Source organism: Bombus fervidus, chromosome 3, assembly GCF_041682495.2.
Source record: "Bombus fervidus isolate BK054 chromosome 3, iyBomFerv1, whole genome shotgun sequence".
Lineage (NCBI taxonomy): Eukaryota > Metazoa > Arthropoda > Insecta > Hymenoptera > Apidae > Bombus > Bombus fervidus.
In genome coordinates this window covers 19021883-19041301 of record NC_091519.1, presented here as the reverse complement: position 1 = coordinate 19041301, position 19419 = coordinate 19021883, and the positions used below count along the sequence as shown (strand labels likewise).

General features: G+C 44.2%; 3 protein-coding genes across 10 annotated transcripts; 2 read left to right on the top strand and 1 right to left on the bottom strand.

Annotated features, from left to right (window-relative positions):
• The first annotated feature begins 939 nt into the window (after positions 1-939).
• Positions 940-16882, top strand: LOC139985681 (uncharacterized). 8 transcript variants are annotated; one of them, XM_074111642.1, is made up of 3 exons: positions 940-1069; positions 16277-16409; positions 16624-16882. In XM_074111642.1, the coding sequence occupies exons 2-3, from the start codon at positions 16314-16316 to the stop codon at positions 16822-16824; spliced, it is 297 nt and encodes a 98-aa protein (XP_073967743.1). In that variant the 5' UTR covers positions 940-1069; positions 16277-16313; the 3' UTR covers positions 16825-16882. The 8 variants fall into 8 exon arrangements, with proteins under 8 accessions (XP_073967743.1, XP_073967742.1, XP_073967748.1 ...); XM_074111641.1 differs by lacking the exon at positions 940-1069 and adding an exon at positions 14851-14967; XM_074111647.1 differs by lacking the exon at positions 940-1069 and adding an exon at positions 14864-14888.
• Positions 5047-12960, top strand: LOC139985678 (uncharacterized). The gene has a single exon (XM_072000282.1). The coding sequence runs from the start codon at positions 5634-5636 to the stop codon at positions 8496-8498; it is 2865 nt and encodes a 954-aa protein (XP_071856383.1). The 5' UTR covers positions 5047-5633; the 3' UTR covers positions 8499-12960.
• Atg5 (autophagy protein 5) lies at positions 16461-18767 on the bottom strand. The gene is made up of 4 exons (XM_072000289.1): positions 18329-18767; positions 18016-18221; positions 17610-17935; positions 16461-17547 (listed from the first exon to the last, which is right to left on the bottom strand). Exons 1-4 carry the CDS (start codon positions 18482-18484, stop codon positions 17438-17440), a joined length of 798 nt encoding a protein of 265 aa, XP_071856390.1. The 5' UTR covers positions 18485-18767; the 3' UTR covers positions 16461-17437.
• Between the last annotated feature and the right edge of the window lie 652 nt (positions 18768-19419).

Sequence of the window (19419 nt, the reverse complement as noted above, 5' to 3'; positions counted from 1 at the left end):
AGCTGTGTAGAAGCACGTATTAAAGATGCACGTGTGTGAGTTTATTATTGCGACAAGTAATAATATGAATCACTTGATACGGTTGCTGTCGATGAATAGTCAGTTGACTCTAGATAAAAATAATTACGGAATTTTTGTCTAAAAATAGAGTGCAATTGCATCCATCGAAAACATATTTTTAAATCCTCTCTGTAACGTTAACGTAAATCGATCGATCGAATTTTTTTAATTTACCAGCTAAGCGTCGAGTGAATTAAATGAAAAACATATTTATCCTTAATGGAGAACAAATTGTAATCGACGTGTAAATTTCAACGTATCCGGTGTATTGTAGACGTTCCGCAGAACTGCATATCGATGACGAGTCATGTTTTAATGAGGTTTCAAAGGCTAGCATTAATCGATAACAAATTTAACGAGCTTAACTGCTCTCGACCCTCGAAGACAGCGGTTATCTAAACGATAGATATTTTCAGCCGCTCGTTAAAAGAGATTTTGCAATACCAATGAAACTACTGAATCATTTGAACGGCGAGCGAATATCATTGGTCACATTTAACTTCATGGTTAATCTAATTTGAGGATTAAAAATACATTTGAAAACGCTGAAGTAACATGAGCGGTCTTGAACAGTTTAATGTGATTAAAAAAACTCTACATACATATACATTGATATGTAAACAGCGCAAGAAAATAAACGAATCGATATAATATCAATAAATCAAAAAAGTGAGAAAAGAATTGAATGAAAAATAGGATCAAAAGTAGCATTCGAACGTCGATAAAGCAAATAACGGATAATACGTGGCTTTTTAATCCTTTAATTTTTTACCGCTCGGTCGATAAAGCAAATCGCGAGGCGGTAACCATCGAGGTCAGAGGGAGACTACACCCGTAGCGATCCCCGTGTTCGAATTCAAGGTTTTCGCGAAAACCAAATACGAAAGATGCTAGTAATCGTTTCGAATCGTGGTCATCCGCATCGTCGTTGTCTTTCATCGTCGTATCAAAAGCAAACGCATGGCAACCTCGTCAACCTCGATACGCCTTCGCCAATGATAAGATAAAGGTTAGCATGTGTACGTTTCTCGTAGAGTTGCAAATGTGGGCGTTATTGTATTTCACTTACTCGTGTGCACTTCGATCCTTGCGTTCGTTCTTGATAACGTTTTTCTTTCTACACGTTCTTTTTGTTCTTTTATTCCATCCTTCTTTGTCTTGACGATAACACGAAAGAAAGCGAGTGGATTGTGCAAAGGAACGAATCGAAGAATCTCGATGAAACAAGAGTTTGCGAGGTTAGCCTCGGGCTCACACAGGTATGCGCAGGTATGCGCGAGTAGGCGCCATCGTGTGACCGCCCACGGAGAAGGTATATTTCTGCATTCGTACGTGGGCAAACGAGCGATGCGACCAACTGTGACGCTTAACCTACGTATACGTATAGATAATGATCAGGGCTACTTTTATCTGTCAAGGTACGAGGCGACATGTTTCGTTCTCTGATGCACTAAATTCGTTTCGTTACGAATTGTTCAAGCTTCAAAATTTTACATCGAAACCCCGCTGTGATTAGAAATTCTTACGGACACACAATCTGTTACGGTTCATCTATGCGACTAGATTTAAAATACACAAGCGTTCACACATATACACGTAGAATAACGTATACAACGCAAACACCAACACGTAGCAATGGAACTGTATGTGCTTGGTGCACGTGTGGCGCTCTCCCAGTTAGCATGTACGTAAATAAACTCAAGTTATAAACTCGGACCTGCAATTTTAGCAAGTGCCGCTCTTCATTCTGGACAAAAGAACTTACATACGTATTATCGTCTTAAATTGTCTACAATTATTCGCTATACTACACGATGTAGGATATACGGAGTTGATACTTTTCTTCTCCAACTCCGATCATAAGGCCCAAAAACAAAGACAAACGAAGGTATAATTAGTTGAATGAAGGAACAAAGTCTGTTGCTTGACAGAGGCTCGTTCGAAACGTATACGTATACACAGCAAAGTGATATTACGTACTGGACAGAAGCCAATTATACGAAAACTTGGACAGTGCAGCCTCAGACAGGATTCAATCAATCGTCCGAGCAAAATAAGTATCATAGGCGACTGCTTGTCTCGTGTTTGCCAAGAAGCCTTGAACGATGCCTCTATACCCGTGTAACGCGGACAAAGATAACGGAGAGAATTGTCTAATGCGTTTTTTTGCAAGGAATTGCAACCGGTACGCCCTTTTCTTTTACGCTGGTATTCTCGCGTGACTTTTGCCCCGCAAGTAAGGTAGGTAAGGGCTATATGAGTATAAGTATGGTACACAGAACTCAAAGGTGAGGTGTTGCAAGTCGAAGCAATGGTAAATAGAAGCGTCTTGTCTCGCTTACTCTTACTTTCAATACGGTGACTCCGTCCTTTGACTGTCGCGCGCTCGCGCGCGCACACACACACACGCGCACACACGCGCACACAAGTACAAATGCGTGAAAAGAGAGCAAGGAAAGCGAAGGCTACGAAACCGAAGCAAACGAACATGGGGGAGAAAGAGGGAAAGAGAATGGTCGGCGTACATCATTTGGGCGCCGAGAAGTCTGGCGCGACCAGGCCAAGCCAGGCCAGGCCAGGCCAGAGGCGCGTCTCTGGTTACGCGACCATTTGGGGCGCCAAGCATGGAACGCCGCAGAGACGAGAAGAGCGAGAGGATGGGCAGATAGAAGAGGAAACCATAGGAGGGCAAAGAGGAAGAGAGAGAAAAGAGGGCCCCAGGAGGACCAGTGCTGAGGAAGGTAGGCGTTCGAGTATCGTCGTCGAGCTTTGAACCGGGGAATCGCATAGGGTGACGTTGAGGAAGGAGAGGAGGGGAGGAATCAACGATGGGGCCCCTGCAGGCTACATTCCAGCGGGACGCGAGTTTTCAAACATGGCTACCCGCGTGAATGTAGGTCCACGACCGATCGTATAACACGCACACACGTTCGACCTTACGAACTACAAGATCCCTCTTTCCTTCCTTCTCCTTCCTATTCTCGGTCTTCTCCGTTTCGCCCGTGTAATCTGTTCGGAACGATTCCCTCTCATAAACGTGCTCCTTCCCCCTAATGCTTGCTCCGTCACACGCTTATACAGACACTAACCCACAGAATCCCCCTGCCCCTTTACACCATCGGGTTGTTCGTTTCCCCTCTCCCCTCGTAGCAACCCGGACGGCCAGAGCCGACCGAGCTGGCGACACCCTGTCTGGCAAGACCGGCCGGCGGACAAAGGAGGGGGAGCCTGGCCGCTGCGTTGCCACGTCCTCGGACTTCGAGCTGCACCTACCTTCGGCCCCAAGGACAAATCCGATGAACGTGCCAGCCATCGTGGCGTACTTAGGCGACTGTCGGTCTGCTACTGCTATGCCTCTTACCGATATTATTCAACGATCGGCTCTGCTCTCGCTTCTCTTCCATACACCCAGAGCTCGACTACGATCATGAGACGTGCGATGACAGAGGAGAACAACATTGAGTTCGATAAAAAAGGAAAGAAGATACGATCTCGTGATTTGAACGACAAGCATAAAATACCAAAAAGATGAGACACGCTCGCGAAACTATGCGAAGGTCGTATCGCTTCAGGAGGCACGTTCCTCTCGTCGCGATGTTAATGATTGTCAGATGTATTTAGAAGCGGCTCGGAGTTGGAATGATCGACGGAGCGAGAATAAGCAGGCAGATTCTTAGAAACGCAGTAGGGTGCTCCTTCGTGGAACGACAGGAGGATCGGTCGAGTCTCAGTTTCTGCTAGTGGCGCGAATCGTGGAAATTTACGAGGCCTCGGTTCGTTTCTTTCTACAAGGCCCGTCTCTCTCACTCCTGTTTCTCCAAAGTACATATATACTAACACGAGGCTTGCGTCATTGCTTGCAGGTCTCTCCGCGTCCGTATACGTTGCGGCCTACGTGCGGCTCAGCGACATGGCAACCGCGCGTAAAGCTAAACATATTAACTGTCGGCTCACGCCACAAAAACAACATGATCTCATTCCACTACGTATATGCGAGGAACGTGTGATCCGTATGCACGCTTCGAAATCTCATTCAGTGATAACCAAGAAGTGAATAGGACGAGCATTCGAGAAACGAAAAATAAGAATGCGACGAAAACTATGAATAGCCACCGTAGTGACTGGTAACGGTAAGTCGGTAGAATGCTAGTAATAACTAGCAAAGAACAATACAGATCATATTACCCTACCGGGATTATAATAGGAACGGTACTTCAACCCTAACGAAACCTACCACTACCTGACAAAGCTGACACGGCCACAGGCATTTTTCCTGGAAGTCAAAATCCCCTTGCCTCACCGGCCTTTCCCCTTACTCGATGCCAATAAAACTTCCTAGACGACGGTCGCTGTGTTGGCGCTCGGTACGGCAAACTTTCAAGAATCGTACCGTATGCGAAGTCTGACGTAGGTCTTCAACGATTTAACCTAGATAACACGCCTAATCTCAGCCGCGCGAGAAAACATCGTAGCTCGTCGAGTCGAGTCGAGTCGAGTCGCGCGTCCACAATTCTTTTGACGCTTTGATTCGATTCGACTCGATTTGATCGCAATTCATAGACATTGGAAGAGATTCTGCATAGCATATGCTAGTATAGCGAGTGCCGAGAAAAGACACGATCGAGTCGCACTAGGAGAAAGGCGAACAAAAATCACGGCTCCATGCTGGCTAGTGCGAGCCGAGAGTTGGTAAGCAACGAGCGAGTGAGCGAGCGAGCGAGCGAGCGAGCAAACGGCAGAGGCAGGCAAGCAGGCAGGCAGGCAGGCAGGCAGGCAGGCAGTCAGACGAGTACAGCAGACAACATGGCGCCGAGAGCGTCGTCACGCTGGCGTGACGTTTCCCGCGCGCGTCATTAACGGAAGTGAGCACACAAAATGGCGGAGTTTTACGGCGCTGAGGTGTGAAAGGGAGGAGAGAAAGGCGAGAGGGTGCGACGGGAGGGAGGGGCGGGTGGGGCGCCTACGGGTGCGGGCAGTCAGGCAGGATGACGAGAGCCGTAGAAAGAGAGAAGTTGGTGGAGGTTAGGTCGGTGGCGCAAAGAAAGAAGAATGACTGGTGGCCGACGGCGGTGGACTAGCGCCTGTGCTACTCGAGTGGGATGCGGGACGTCGAGGGGCGCTTACTGAATACGGAGAGTAAAGGACAGAGAATGGATCGGTGATAGGAAAGAGAGAGAAAGCGAGAGAGTACGGTCGATGCGAGAGTGGGGGTAGTACGGTGAGAGACCGAGAGTGCGGCAACGAGAAGGGAGACGCGCGGCAAGGGGCGAACGAGCGAGAGAGCGAGCTTGGGACGTGCGAGGGGAAGGGAAAGATCGTTTCAGTGGGAAGCAGCCGCATTCGTCGCCGGTGGTGGGGATGAAAATTAGTTACGGCATCTACCAAGACCTAAAAGGAACTCCGTGCGCGGCGCGGCCAGGCCACTTCGTGCAATGTTACGCGTTAAGGTACCCCCGTGCGTCGTTGGCAGTGCCCGGTTTCGAAGCTCATCGTCGTGTTCTCGTTCTCGTGTTCGACGTGACGGTCATCGTCACGCTGCGAAGGAGTTCGGTTCGTGAAATATAACACGCGTTATGGCTCATGGAGTAAACGAAGTGCTCGGTGAGGGAAACACAGCAGTGAAAATGGTGCATCAGAAGCAGCAACAACAACAATCAGTGCATCAACATCAGCAGCAACAGAACGCGAGGAAATCGGTCGGTGTAATGGGAAGCAGACGGATATTTGCGCCGGCCTTCAAGCTCAAGGTTCTCGATTCGTACAGAAACGACATCGACTGTCGTGGAAATCAGCGTGCCACCGCGAGGAAGTACGGGATTCATCGACGTCAAATACAAAAATGGTTACAGTGCGAGGATAATTTGAGAAACAGTTGTGCCGAGACTGGAAATACCAGTGGTGGAGTGGTCTCGACAGCGGCGATCTCTCCCGTGGGTGTTTCCAAGCCGGACGGTACCGTGACGGAAGCCACGGGGCCTGCCGTGACTCCAGCAGCGCCGGCCTTGAACCTCAGCCTCGCCAGACTGCACGGCGACGAGCTGGCTACACAGCAAGGGCCCCCACCTCTTCTTTCTCATCCTCCTCATGGTGGTTCACCCTCTTCGCCCCAATATGCTTCCCAATCTGGAACAGCGACGGCGCCGGTTTTGCCCGTTCGTCTCGGATATCAAGAATATTCCGCCAGCAATTCCGAGCAGCATCATTCTTGTCGGGAAACAGAGGATCGAGTACAGGTAACGGTGGACGTTCACGGTTACTCAGAGACACGCGCAGATCAAGAATCCACCTACTACGTTCTAAATTCGGACGGCCAACGAGAACACGAAAATTTTATTGACGGTCGAAACGAAGCGAAAGTGTATCAGACTCTGACGGCGTATCGAGTACCTGTTCATCAGGAACACCATCGATACGGTGGTAACGAGGCTAGCAGCGAGATCGCGATCGCCACATCGTCGTTACATCGACATCGTTCGTCGACACCTAGTGCTACTCATCATCATCGTCATCGAACTCAGCAAAATTACGGGGACGTGGATTCGTCGTCGTCGATGGACGGGAAATCATCGTCACCGCCGTCGTACGGATCGCTGCTAGCGCCGTCGATGATAAAGACGGAACGAGCGAGCCCAGACTCGGCGGCGACGCCAGGGCCGTGCGAGTCGACGAGTTCCCCCGGTGTCTCGAGGATCCCTCTCTCGCCCATTTCGTATCCAGCCAACGGCACCGGTTCCAACTCTAGCTCCAGCTCCACCATGTCCGTTCACTTCGATTCCCCACGGGCCTCCGCGAGTCCATGCTTGCACGTGCACGTCCACGAACACGCACACGCACACGCGTCACCAACGTTGGATTCCGAGAAGTCGATCCCGTCCCTGCATCACCGATCGGCGCAGCAGCAGCACCAGAGAGAGTCCAGAGAAACGACGACCACCGCGGTTCGTATCCACGCGGAGAAGGAAACGGAGAACATCGCTGAAGAACCGGAAATCGGTAGGGCGATGGTGAAGGAAGAGATCCAGCTGGAGGAGGATGTCGCAGCACCGATCGTGGAAGAAGCAAGAGAAGCCGTTGTCGCGTCTTCGTACGTCGATTACCAACGACCACCTGCCGCTGCCTCGACACTCGCCGACTCCTGTCCGATAAGCCCCGTACACGATCGAGAAGGGTACTCTTTACCCTCGAGCCCTCAGGAACAAGTCAGCTCCGGTAGATCCAGCACAAGTTGCTCCGACAGCGAGATGGACCCTCTCGACTGCTCTTCCGGCAGCCACAATTCATCCAACGACCTCGCTCGTCGACGATCTTTCTCCCTTCGATTCAAATTGGACGTCCTCGACGCTTTTCATCGAGACGTCGGCGTGGCGGGCAATCAACGTGCCACCGCCAGAAAATTTGGCATAAACCGTCGTCAGGTACAGAAGTGGCTCGGGCAGGAGACGGAACTACGAGGCGAGATCGCCCTCCGTGGCAACTCCAGACAACGGCTCGGCCCTATCCAGGATGCCGCTTCCGGTGACTCACCGGTAGATCTGAGGACGTCGAACTACGTTTCGAGTTTATCGCAGGATCGAATTGAAATCGAGTTCGAGCGATCGCCTCCGCCTCTTTACTGTTGCGACGTTGGTTCCTCCTCTTCGCACCATCTTCCGTACTACCAGCATCCAGCCGCGGTCGATGTATCTTCCGAGAACGAGCCCGTCGTTTCTTGCAATCTCGCCTGTTGCATGGACGGCCACGTCGTAACACCGGTCGCTTCGTGCTACCAGGAAACCTCCTTAAGAGGATCTTGCTACTCCAACTCGCACACCAGGCTGTACTGTTATTCGCCTCGAGAATATTCCTCGGAGATCACCTCAGCTCCCGAGCACTCGGAGGAATTGTCCTCGGCGTTTAAGAGACAGCACTGCACGCTTTCCTGTTGTTACGAAACTCTGCCGTCGCCGAAGAGGCTCTGCCTGGAAGCCGAAGACCCGATCAGGACGAACACCTGCCACGAAGTGCCTCCTCAGGAAACGCCGCTATGTTTGGTGAAGCCAAAGAGGCTCGTCGTCGCCTCTCCGTCGAGGACGGAGCCGGTATCGAGCACCGTGCCAACACCACCGGCGTCAACCGCTCCTCCGCCGCCACCGGGACCAACGTTGAAGAAAGACGCAATTCTGTTCAAGCCGTATTTGGACAATCCTGTGACCAAACCCATCAAGGAACACGCGATCCAAAGAGGCTTGTCGCCAGTCAGTAGCCAGAGTATAATCGTGAACAACAACAACAACTGCCAAAGTATCTGTAATTTGAACGAAGGCAGGGGTCACGACTATGCTCTCGAGCTAAGCCTGAGATTGCCGGTATCCTGGAGGACTCATTCAAGTCCGTACACTGAGTTCCCACAGGTCAGGAGTGCGTTTGTTAGGTATCCAGCGAGTCCTCATTACACTTAATTGGTAAATCACGTTTGATCCTCGATTGCGCGAAACAGGAGCGACGGTTCGTTCTATCTTAACGGGATAGTATTCATCCAAATTAATCGAATGTCAAGGAGTTTATATTTGATACGAAAACAATTTTTTCAAAACCGATATCTCCGTTGAACGTAATCGTTATCGACGTTTAACATTTAATTCGGAAACAAAAAAAGATTACATTTAATATTTTATCCGTATCAAGGACGTTTCGAATCGATTCGTAGATATTCGTTGAAAAACAAAAGACCTTCCACAAAGGATTTGGCCGGGCAGGATCGATCGGTACGTGATCTACGACACGTCGTATGCCACGTAAGCGTTTATCATTTCCTCGATCATCGGTGTCGCGTTATACATCACGATAAGTCTTAATCGACCATTGGACGAGCCGGGATATGGAAGGAGATTATACACGGTCGCGTCTTCGTTCGGCATGTTCCAACTTCTTCGGATCTGGTCTTTTTTCTCCCGTTGCCCTCCGCAAGGTTTCTTCGCTCCTCCCCTTCTCCTCTCCCTCTTTCTCCCCACCCATGAAAATCGTCGAGAAGTACACACACGGAGAAGTTTTTTCTCGCGCCGGCTTTATCGACGAGATTAGCTCGTTCGACGGCTATCGGCTAGGCCGTTTAGAGGTCGAGTGTGCTCGCTATAATTACGGAATTATGTCAGTCTCGGTATGATATCGATCACGAGGAAAACTCGGTAGCGTGGTCTCGCGCGCGGCACCGTGCCGTTCCGCAACGCAACACCACGACCGACACCGCCTTTATTTCGCCGTCAATTGCTTTCGCGGAAAACACTCGATTCGTAATCGACCATGGGAAACGGCTATCGGTTTTTCTTTTTCGAGTCCGGTTCGATTTCTTGGTAAAAGCAGATCGGCGTCGCGACACCGGTGGACTTTTCCACGAACCGACGCCGCTTCTCTCGTTTCGCGTTCAGTCGAGGATCTATGTCTTAATATCGTTTAATTGCTCAAATAATTTCTTCCATACGCGCACCCGTGTGCCACGCATGGTGCGTAAGTATTACGACAGGGTTTCGTCTCAGTTTTTCCTCTCTAATTTTCCGGAACTCTCTCCCCTCTCGAACAGCCAGGCGATTTATTTCCTTAGGTATCTCGTTTCCTTCATCCTGGATCGAATTTTCTGTAAATATGTATATACGACGGTATAGGAAGATCGAGCCGAGTAAACTCGGATTTCGAACATATCGATTCATCTTTGATAATAATTTGGTTCGATCTTCACGCTCTAGCATCGTCATTGGTTATTTTTATATCGAACGTGCGATCCCGAGGAAGAAGGAAAGGGACGAAATGTCGAAGAAGGACTTTGCGAGAAATTCGCCGTACACGCTTCCCTTCGAGGCCGCCATCCGTGCCTTTATTCTCGCTGATCCTAGAACAAACGTGTAGCCCAATTTAGAACAAACTTACACGTACACTTAGTCGTATATAGAGCTATATTTTGTACAAATTTGTGTCTCGATTCCGCTAAGAAATCGACAAGGATAGAAAGGGAATGTAAAACGGCGAATCGATTCCGCGTGGAGAAACTTAAAAATATGTATTTGTTGCGATAAATTGTAAATATTTTTATTGCTATTGATCGATGAAATTTTGACAATCCAATGTTTTACGTCGAAACGATTCGTTCGTTGATCGCACATATACGTATACTCCAAGTCGGGATACGAGACTGATCGTACGGGGAGACTTTCAAAAAGACACACACGAAAACGTTCCGTAAAATTCGCGTGCCTTACACCACCATATACATATAATATAGAAATTAGAATCACACAGGGACTCAACGTCGTTATAACATCGAGTGTTTAGAGAATATGGTCGCGATTCTAATTTAGGTTAGCGCGCTCGTTCGCGGTACAAAACCACGAGAGTAATGTTCTTAATTATTCTTATAAATTATTCACGCGTTTACATCGTTTCATGCGTTCGTTCTCCGGTTGGTATTCCGCCGGCTTATTTCGATTCTCGAGTCGATAACGCGTTCATTTTTATCGTCGGACGACCTTCGAGCTATCACAGCGAAGAAAGTTTCTGAATCAGCGGTCGGTCGCGAAGCGAAAGAAAAAAAAAAAAACTCGGAAATGCCTCGTTCCGTTTTCTGCGTCTGATAATCGATCGCTATCTGCCCGAATCGATTGGAACGAGATAATCTACGCGTACAGCGTGTGCCCCACGGTCTGCGAAAATAGAGTACGATCCGGCGAGAAAGTTTCCCTCGGATGGGAAACCGAAAATAGCGTTCCACGAATGTTCTGCGATCCGGCAATTGAGCACGTCGCGGCAAAGAAGGGCAATTTTGTAAATTACCATCGCAGACAGAGCAGTTACGTCAATGTTTCAATATTCAGACTCAATCGAGCTCGTTCCAAGCGCAACTAATCTCACGCGTTGCGATAGCCGCGTGTATTATCAACCAGAAAGATGCACTTGCGTTTCTCGTGGATAGTGCTACGCCACGGGTCAACGGTATTTACCTGGATTCATGCCTCCACGGAGCAGAAACTAAATTCCTCCGGTTGCCTACCTCTATTGGTAGATGGAATTTCATCTACCGAACGTACCGCTAATCTTTTTCTTTTATCTATTTTCCAACTGACATCTTTTTAACGAATTTCTTTGACAAAGAATAAACCTCGAGAATCGAATATCGCCAAGGTGGGAGAAGAAACCGTATTAACCTTGTCCGCGTTCGCCGATAGGGTCAAGGTGGCAATGTACAATAAAATATAGCGTAATCTTAAGCCATAATGAATTACATAATGCCATAACAACGTTTTACATAATAAATGTACTGTCGAACCGACTGACGTGAGAGAGAGAATGTGTGTGTGTGTGTGTGTGTGTATAAGAGAGATAGATAGATAGATAGAGAGAGAGAGAGAGCGTGCGTGTTCGATAGCGCGAGAAATAAATGCGTGGTTGCGTGTATGTCGGCGCGCGTTTTGAACGCGCGCACGCGTGTGTTCCATGTGCACAGCCCACAAGAGTCTATTAAACGAGGCATAAAGCGTTGTATAAGCAATATTTTTTAAGTGCATCAAACTGTGTGAACAGAAAGTAAAAGAGAGGGGAAGGAGACACGGAGAGAACGAACGATTGGTTCGAAGTGGGGAGAAAAACTTCGTGGGCGAACCCCCACGTTTTAAACCCACGTGCAGGGAGACGATGTATATACACAAACCATACATACACATACACATACACACACACACAAATAATTACGTTGTAAGCATAATGCTCGTGTATCTTATATGTGTAAAGAAATATATATATATATATATGTAGTGTTGAACGATAGAGACAAAGTGACTTTATATATATATATATATAAATAAATATGTATATGTATACATAATTATTATATTTTAATATGATCAAATTGTATGTAACGAAGCGCTTGAAAACTCGCCCGGTGCCTTTTAAAGATCGCTCGTGCCTTATAGCTTCGCTGGCGCGAGAAGGAATCAAGGACCAAAATGTCTCGCGTCCTTAGAACGAGCCACGTATTTTTACGTCCTCTCCGCGGCAAAGAAGCGTTCCCGTGCGGATTGTTGGCAAGGATACGCTCCGCGAAAGAGAACACCGGTGACTCGTCCAAGCGTGTAATAATATCAGTATTCACATTTATTCTTTTATTTATTTGGTCGCTAATTCGACGCGTCAAAACCACCATTTTGTTTCTCTTTTGTGTTTTCTAATTGAATAAACCAGATCGATCTAGTTGTCGTATAAATTCGATAGATTATACTTTTGTTCGTTTCTTTTTTTTTTTCCTCCCTCTCCTTTTTAATATATACCTTCCGCTCGTCCACTGTACATCTTCGGTCATTCTAATCGGTTGGCATTTAATTCGCATTCGATCATAAATCATCCGGATGATATATGGAAAATTGTGTTAGTCGAACGTGAACTCGTTCTGAGGGTTGATCGAGAGCTAGAAACGAACGAATCGGGTTCCCTCGCCAAGAGAGGCAGCTCAAAGTGTGATAATCGTAGAATCGTTGATACCTAGCCTCGAGGGCTTTGTACGGTCGAAATTCTCATGCGGACGTTAAAAACAGCGGCGAAAGCAACGATATTCTCCGCGCATCGGCCGATCCGCGCGTGTTTCTCAATTTGTCGGCAAAATTCGACCGATTACCAAGCATATCCGCTATTGTGATTCATCGAGAACAACGTAGCGACAGCGTGAGAGGGAGAGACTGAATTTATTCGGAGAGAAAGGGAGAGAGAATGCTTGAGAACGATTTTAATGTACGGTGAGACAGGCATCATGAATCTGTCGTTTATTTCACTTCTTTTGTACGTTCGAAGAAACAAAAATTACTGTATTAAATATTGTATTATATACACACGCGTAGATTATGAGAATTTGAGAGAAAATATAAGAGACTATTTTAAAAGAAACCTTCGTGTATTATTTTCATTTTTGAAAGTAATTGACAACTTAACGTAATAACTTAATTATAGCGGTACGACCTTTTCCTTTAACCCTGACTACGCAGTATATGTTTATCGTGGAATACAAATTCGCAACCGTTTTTGTATCACGTTTTGCCACCATCGAAAATATAATGCAATCAGTACATCCTTTTCTTTTTTCCTTCTTTTTTTTTCTTTTTTTTTTTTGTAGCTTTAGATAATTCTAATCGTACGAGATTACGTGATTGTGAAAACGCATTTGATTATGTATATACATTTCTCAGAGGCGCTTACACGCGTGGCAGACTGAGCGTCTCGAGATAACTGGGAAACTGATAATTTGAGAAAAGTTGACAGAGTCGAACAAAGATACATACACACGTCGATTTACAAGTTGACTTCGAGGGAGCGGTACAGTCTTTGATCTCGATTTTGTTTCATCCCATTATTTATTACGCGACGTATCGATACATCGAGGACGAGAATATAATTAGAAATGCAGTCGAGGAAATAACAGACACGGCTTACAAAGTAACTTTTGTCTTATCGACCCCACAATTTTCCTTTGCCTTGTGCCTTTCTTTTTTACGACAATAATACGAATAAAGTTCCAATATTTTGAGAAATAATTCGAGAAATAAGGTGAGAAATAAATCGAATAACTTATGTCGTTAGGGTGTACGTTTGAAGAGGTTTGATGTTGAAAGCTCGTACGAAGAAAAATGTCGCAAATCGGTATGATTGCTGCTATTGTTCAAACGATTGTTCTTCTTTTCTTTTTCAGCAAAGATGGTAATCTTATCTAATGAAACGTTTCACACGCCGAAGAAACTCGTGAAATATTACTGCAACCTTCTATCTCGAATTACGCTAAATTCAACTTAAAACTTGCAACTGCGATACAAGCTTGCAATATGTCAACGTCATTCGGTTCGAAATTTCAAGTGATATTTTGAAATATCGGCGTTACACACGTGTTACATTTATCGTTAAAGTACACTTTTCCGCGATGCTTTTAAATAATTCTGTCGCATTTGAACGAGGACTGAAGTCATATCGAAGATAAGGACAAGTCAACTTACTGATTCGTATACTGAAAGTAGTCACGTCGGATGCGCACTCATACAGTCGCGCGATCTGCAATCGATGCGACCGATGCATTGTTTCCGTTATCGTGGTTGATTGGTAGTATCCGAGGATCGACGATCGCACACGTACTCGCTAAACTTTCTAGGCACGCAATCGCACGCCTGCCTGCACGCCATGCAGTTGCTGTTCATCGGCTATGCACTTGTGTCGATAAATGACGTAAAAGATCTTTAACTTATCGTAGTTGTTTTTTTGAATTGCTAAATGTCTTCTCATTCTTAAAACTCGACGAGTTTTTTTTTACAATGTGAACGCTACATGTTTATTTATAAATCACCGTTAATGCAGCAGACTAATGCGAGCAGAAAAATTGAATTGTTGTTTTTATTGGCTGTTTCCTTGAACTTATGTAGCAGGGGCTAAAAAATGTAGCGCGGACAGCTGCACACATGCGTGTGATGCAACACATATATTCCTATATATCTTTAGAGTAGACGCATAATTGGATTGGAATACATGATAATTAAACCGGAAGCGCGATTAGTTTCGCGCGATAAACTTGTACTAATTGTTGCATTCCTATTTAAATGTGACTTTAACAGCTTATTTAAAATTGTAATATCCCGAATGACGTTGATCAAACAAGTTTTGAATCCCTCTACAGGTTTATGGAAGCTCTTAACGTCAATGGTATAGTCCAGGCATTTTTATTATCGACGGTGGTAGCACAGTTACACTGATTTATCGATACTTCTCTATACGGTTTTTTGAAAGATTACTAAATATCTTATCGTTCTTATTGTAGGCCATATTGCGTTCTCCCGGTACGTAATTAGCTTAAAATCATTTGGCATGATTAACATTGCAAATGGGAAGAAAATGAAATCCGCGATAACTCTGTTTGTAAGTGGTGTTCGTTCTAGCCGATTCAATAGCCGATAATTTAGGGAATAAACGATGTTTATCGAAAGTTCCTAATATTAAATCGCGATTCGTTTTTATTGAGGCCACCGTGTGCGCGCAAAACAGACCTTGAATCAAAGTATGACTGATGCAACGCTTCAATCAACGCCAATAAATGTCACCGACTGCTACAATGCAATTAGGAAGGGTACAGTGGCATATGCACATGAAAATTCATACTAACGTTACATATTTACTTCGATCGTGTAACCTTGCAAATGAATCTGTTCGAATTAAAGTTACGATTGCGTGGACCCAGTTAATTTGCTCCCAGTAAGTTGTACAACCGCGTAACACTGTATCTTTTGCTAAATCGTTTCGCATTCAAAGGTAATAAGCTACTGTCTACAACGCTAAAAAATTCACGACAGGATTCCACGCGTCTGGCGTTCTCAACCGGAAGTTCGAAAGGGATACCAAAAAGATTCTGGCTTCATTCCAATAGACGAATAACGTGTCTTCTCTGTTTGCGAGTTAAAGATCAGCGTGACGACAAAGTCTCAAGTTTCGCTGATTATTCTTACCGTGTACTTCTTGTCCGTCCGCCGATACCATCAGACAGTGCTTATAAATTGTCAGCGACTTTAGAAACCGCCGACCAGGACCGTATTTTATCAACCATCGTCCGTACAACAAAGTTGTTTGAAAAAGTTGGGCATCGTGTTCAATTTATCGGTATATAGATTGCACGTTCTCGAACTCGATTAGAATCATGGTAGAGTCATCTGTTAGACGTAAACGTTAAAGAGAAAAAGGTAGCAGAAACATTCGACTATTATCATTTTGATCGAACAATAATATAGCGTCGAAGGAGGGAAAAAGAGAGAATCTTTCTCGAGAAAAGGAAAAAGAAACGATCAAATTGCGTAGCTAATCAAAATTGAGGAGAAAGAAAAAGTAGAGAATATTAATTCTGAAAATAGTTGGAAGACAGCGTTTACTGCGTTGTGAAAGTCCAGCCAGAGTTTATTTTTACCCTAGACTAACGTGTGCCTTCTCTCCATCGTTTCTCCTGCTTGTTTTCGTTCTCTCGTTTTCCTCGGAACATGCCTCTTTTCCCCATAGTCTTTTATCTCTCTTCTCTTTTGGTAGACAATCATTTTCGAGGGACAGATCGTACACTTCTTTCGATCGATGATTTTGCTGGTTCGTTAAACACAGTACATTTTATGATGATCGTCGTGTCGTACAATCGCGGATCCCATTTGTACATCGTAATTTGTAAATCGATTTGAAATACGTGTTACAGGTTTCCTATACAAAGACCATTGAAAAAAGAGCTGTAAATGACGGAGCGCTATGAATCGCCCGAAGCGAAGGCCGTAGTGACCAAGGAAGAGATTCACAAGAGATACCAAGACGCTGCTCTGATCATATTTAAAGTAATTATTTATGATTTACGACGCACAGGTCTACCAATTAAAAACGTCATATTTAAATTGTAATTAAATATAGAAACAACATTTTATTAATCTTCTGTTTCAACTTAGAATCGTTTTAATACATAAATTGTATTTTAAGAACACATTGCATATGGTTTTGTACATTGTTCCGAGCAATAATTATTTCAATGCATCGTTAATCTCTACATTTCAGGAGCAACAAAGTAAAAAGGAACTTGTTAACTATTTAACTTTTGGGACGAGTCGCAGAACCATGGAATATAGTAGCTACGGAAACCATCCTGTTATTGTGCGGAGACCAGTCGGCTCTTTGGCAACTCGTAACGATAGTACCATATCCTCACAAATATTAAGGATATATCGAAAGCCTCGAGATAGCTGTGCAATAAACTAATTTACGACCCAATTATGGTTCTCGATTGTAAATTAAACGACCATGTCTCTATTTTATAGTTTGGTGTCTTTAATGTTTTCCTTCCCTTCGCTTCTCTCTTTTTAAAGTAAGATAGCAATCGATCCTCCTTTCATTCCCTACCTAAGATATTCACATTGATTTTATATGATATCCAATACAATCATAATTAATACGTATATATACATAAATGATTCTTTAAATATTTATATAATTATATTTATACAATGTATTTCCTTCCGGATACAATATTGTGAATTGAATTACAATCCGATCGATCTATGATAAACGTGGTCCAATATCGATTCGATTTTAGCACAAGTCCAACGTTGCCATTACGACAGAGTTTGGGTATGTTCGTGCGTTACAAGAATATAAGCAACAGTAACAGCTTTGCGTTTAACCGATATCCTCCAGGAAAAATTAGGGGGTCGTTTATGATTTCGTATAAAATAAATATACGACAAAGCACGTAAGATTAAAAAGACCCGTAGTAAAGCGATCTTGATTAAAATACCAGTAATACTGGTGAGAGAAAACAGCATTTAACTCACGATTTCATTGATAATTAGACAATTGGCTGTTTCATTGTGGGTTATGATGTCACGACTAAGTGTAAAAAATTGTCAGGATAGCTCATGTGTTCTGACATCCATTGTAAGGGTGTTTCCAAAGGTGGGTTAATACCATGAGTGAACACTGTAACTATATAAAAAAAAACGATACATAAAACTCATAAAATATTCACAAACAAAATAAATATTTACCATTTTCATTGTCTGGGAATACTTCGTTCAGCAAATGCCTCAGCGTCTTCCTTTGGCCTTCCTCGTTTACAGGTTTTACAAGTTTTTGTACATATTTGTCCTCGCTCGTATAACATCGAAATGGTATATACTTAAAACCCTCCTCCGTGTTACTAGCCTCCATAAGTTTTCGATTTACAGACCAGAATTGATCAAACTTATCATTGAGTAAACCGGACCATAATTGATTGTGATCTTTCTTTTGCATACTGGATACAACCTGACTTCTGTGCTTTAATACATCTGCTTCCTTTATACAGGAGAGAAAATACGCTTCGACTACTTCTCTATAATTGAAATTCAAACGTCTCGTCAAATCAAGTATCTTATTAGAAACAGATATACGACTATTTGCATATATACTCACTTATTTTGACAGTGCATAAGCACATTTTCTGGGAACCTGTCAAAATGAACGACGATATTCCAAGGTAATTCAACGTCATTGGAATAGATATCCAAAAGAACGCCAATTGGATAATGCCACTTTAGAGGGATACCATTAAATTCTAACCACATCTCGTGCTCCTGCTTACTGTCACTTTGTATATGTCTTATAAAATGTTTCCGTATCTAATAAAAAGAAGATGTGTAAAATGGATTAATTAAAAATTATAGAGATAATTGTTACTGACAGCATTTTACTCATATCTTTTATATTATTTATATTATTTATTTACCTTGTCTGTGCAGAGTGGGAAATAACTTAACCTAGGCACCATAAGATAAAATGGGTCGGGTCCTTGTAATTCACATATTTCCTCGGAATCAAGCGTAAAGCAAACAGGAATTTTACCATCCCAAATTTCTCTCAGTACCTCCCTGTCATTCGCCATTATGCATACGGCAATAAATAATCTTTATTCTAATTCATCCGAACTTTTAATAACAATCGAATGTCTTGACATAAAAGGTTATGTTTTTCGTCTGCTACAAAAATTACCTAAGTCCATTCGGATAGTGTCAGATAGAGACCAGAGACGAGTAGGATGGTTGTCAATGAGCGTGAGATAAATTTGGCCAGAGGTACGCTTCACGAATTACCGCCTCTAACGGTCAAACGATCGAACTATACACACGTTTCTTCGCTCGATGCTTTTGGTGGGAGCATACACGGCGAACACAGAAATGTGCGTTCGTACAGAGCCGTACAGTTACTCGAAAGTAAGCGCTTACTCTATAGTGCGATTCGAAAAAAAGCGATAGAACGCTACGAAAATAGTTGTTCTAGATTCATCGGTCGAACGAAGAAGTCAAATTTATAGAAGATTATCGTAAACCTGCAAATGGAATTAAATGAAACAATCTTATTTTGCAAATGAACAAAGCGTTTAATAATTTAAAATTCTTCCGACGTCCACAACCATCGCGTGAAAGGTACTCGAATCGTTCTGAAATTTCTAATAACAACGTCGTCATTTTATGAGAAAATCGGTGAGCAAAAACTTTTCTGACCAGTCTCAGGATTTCGTATCAAGAGAGAACGTAATAACATACGAAGTGACACAATTTCGCGATCATTTTTTAACGATCTGGCTACTTATGATATGCCGATTGTCGTTTCTACCGTCCCCCCGCCAAAGTGGCATTTTTATACTCAATACAAAAAAAAGCAATTTATTTCCAATTACAAATTAAACTTCTAAGCAATTATTATATTTATTCTTCCTTATCCTTCGCTGGTCACTGTGCCGGTACGAATGTACAAATTCCTCTCGCACCGTACATACGCTCGTTCCTCCAGCCAACAACGTTTGAGAAGAAACGTGCG

Bases quoted from the DNA above. Each gene is read 5' to 3' on its own strand.
- LOC139985678 (XM_072000282.1), top strand. From the start codon at position 5,634: ATGGCTCATGGAGTAAACGAAGTGCTCGGTGAGGGAAACACAGCAGTG.
- LOC139985681 (XM_074111642.1), top strand. From the start codon at position 16,314: ATGACGGAGCGCTATGAATCGCCCGAAGCGAAGGCCGTAGTGACCAAG. The intron at 16,410-16,623 runs GTAATTATTTAT...TCTACATTTCAG, and splicing joins CTGCTCTGATCATATTTAAA to GAGCAACAAAGTAAAAAGGA.
- Atg5 (XM_072000289.1), bottom strand. From the start codon at position 18,484: ATGGCGAATGACAGGGAGGTACTGAGAGAAATTTGGGATGGTAAAATT. The intron at 17,936-18,015 runs GTGAGTATATAT...TTTCAATTATAG, and splicing joins CTTATGCACTGTCAAAATAA to AGAAGTAGTCGAAGCGTATT. The intron at 17,548-17,609 runs GTAAATATTTAT...TTTTTTATATAG, and splicing joins ATTCCCAGACAATGAAAATG to TTACAGTGTTCACTCATGGT.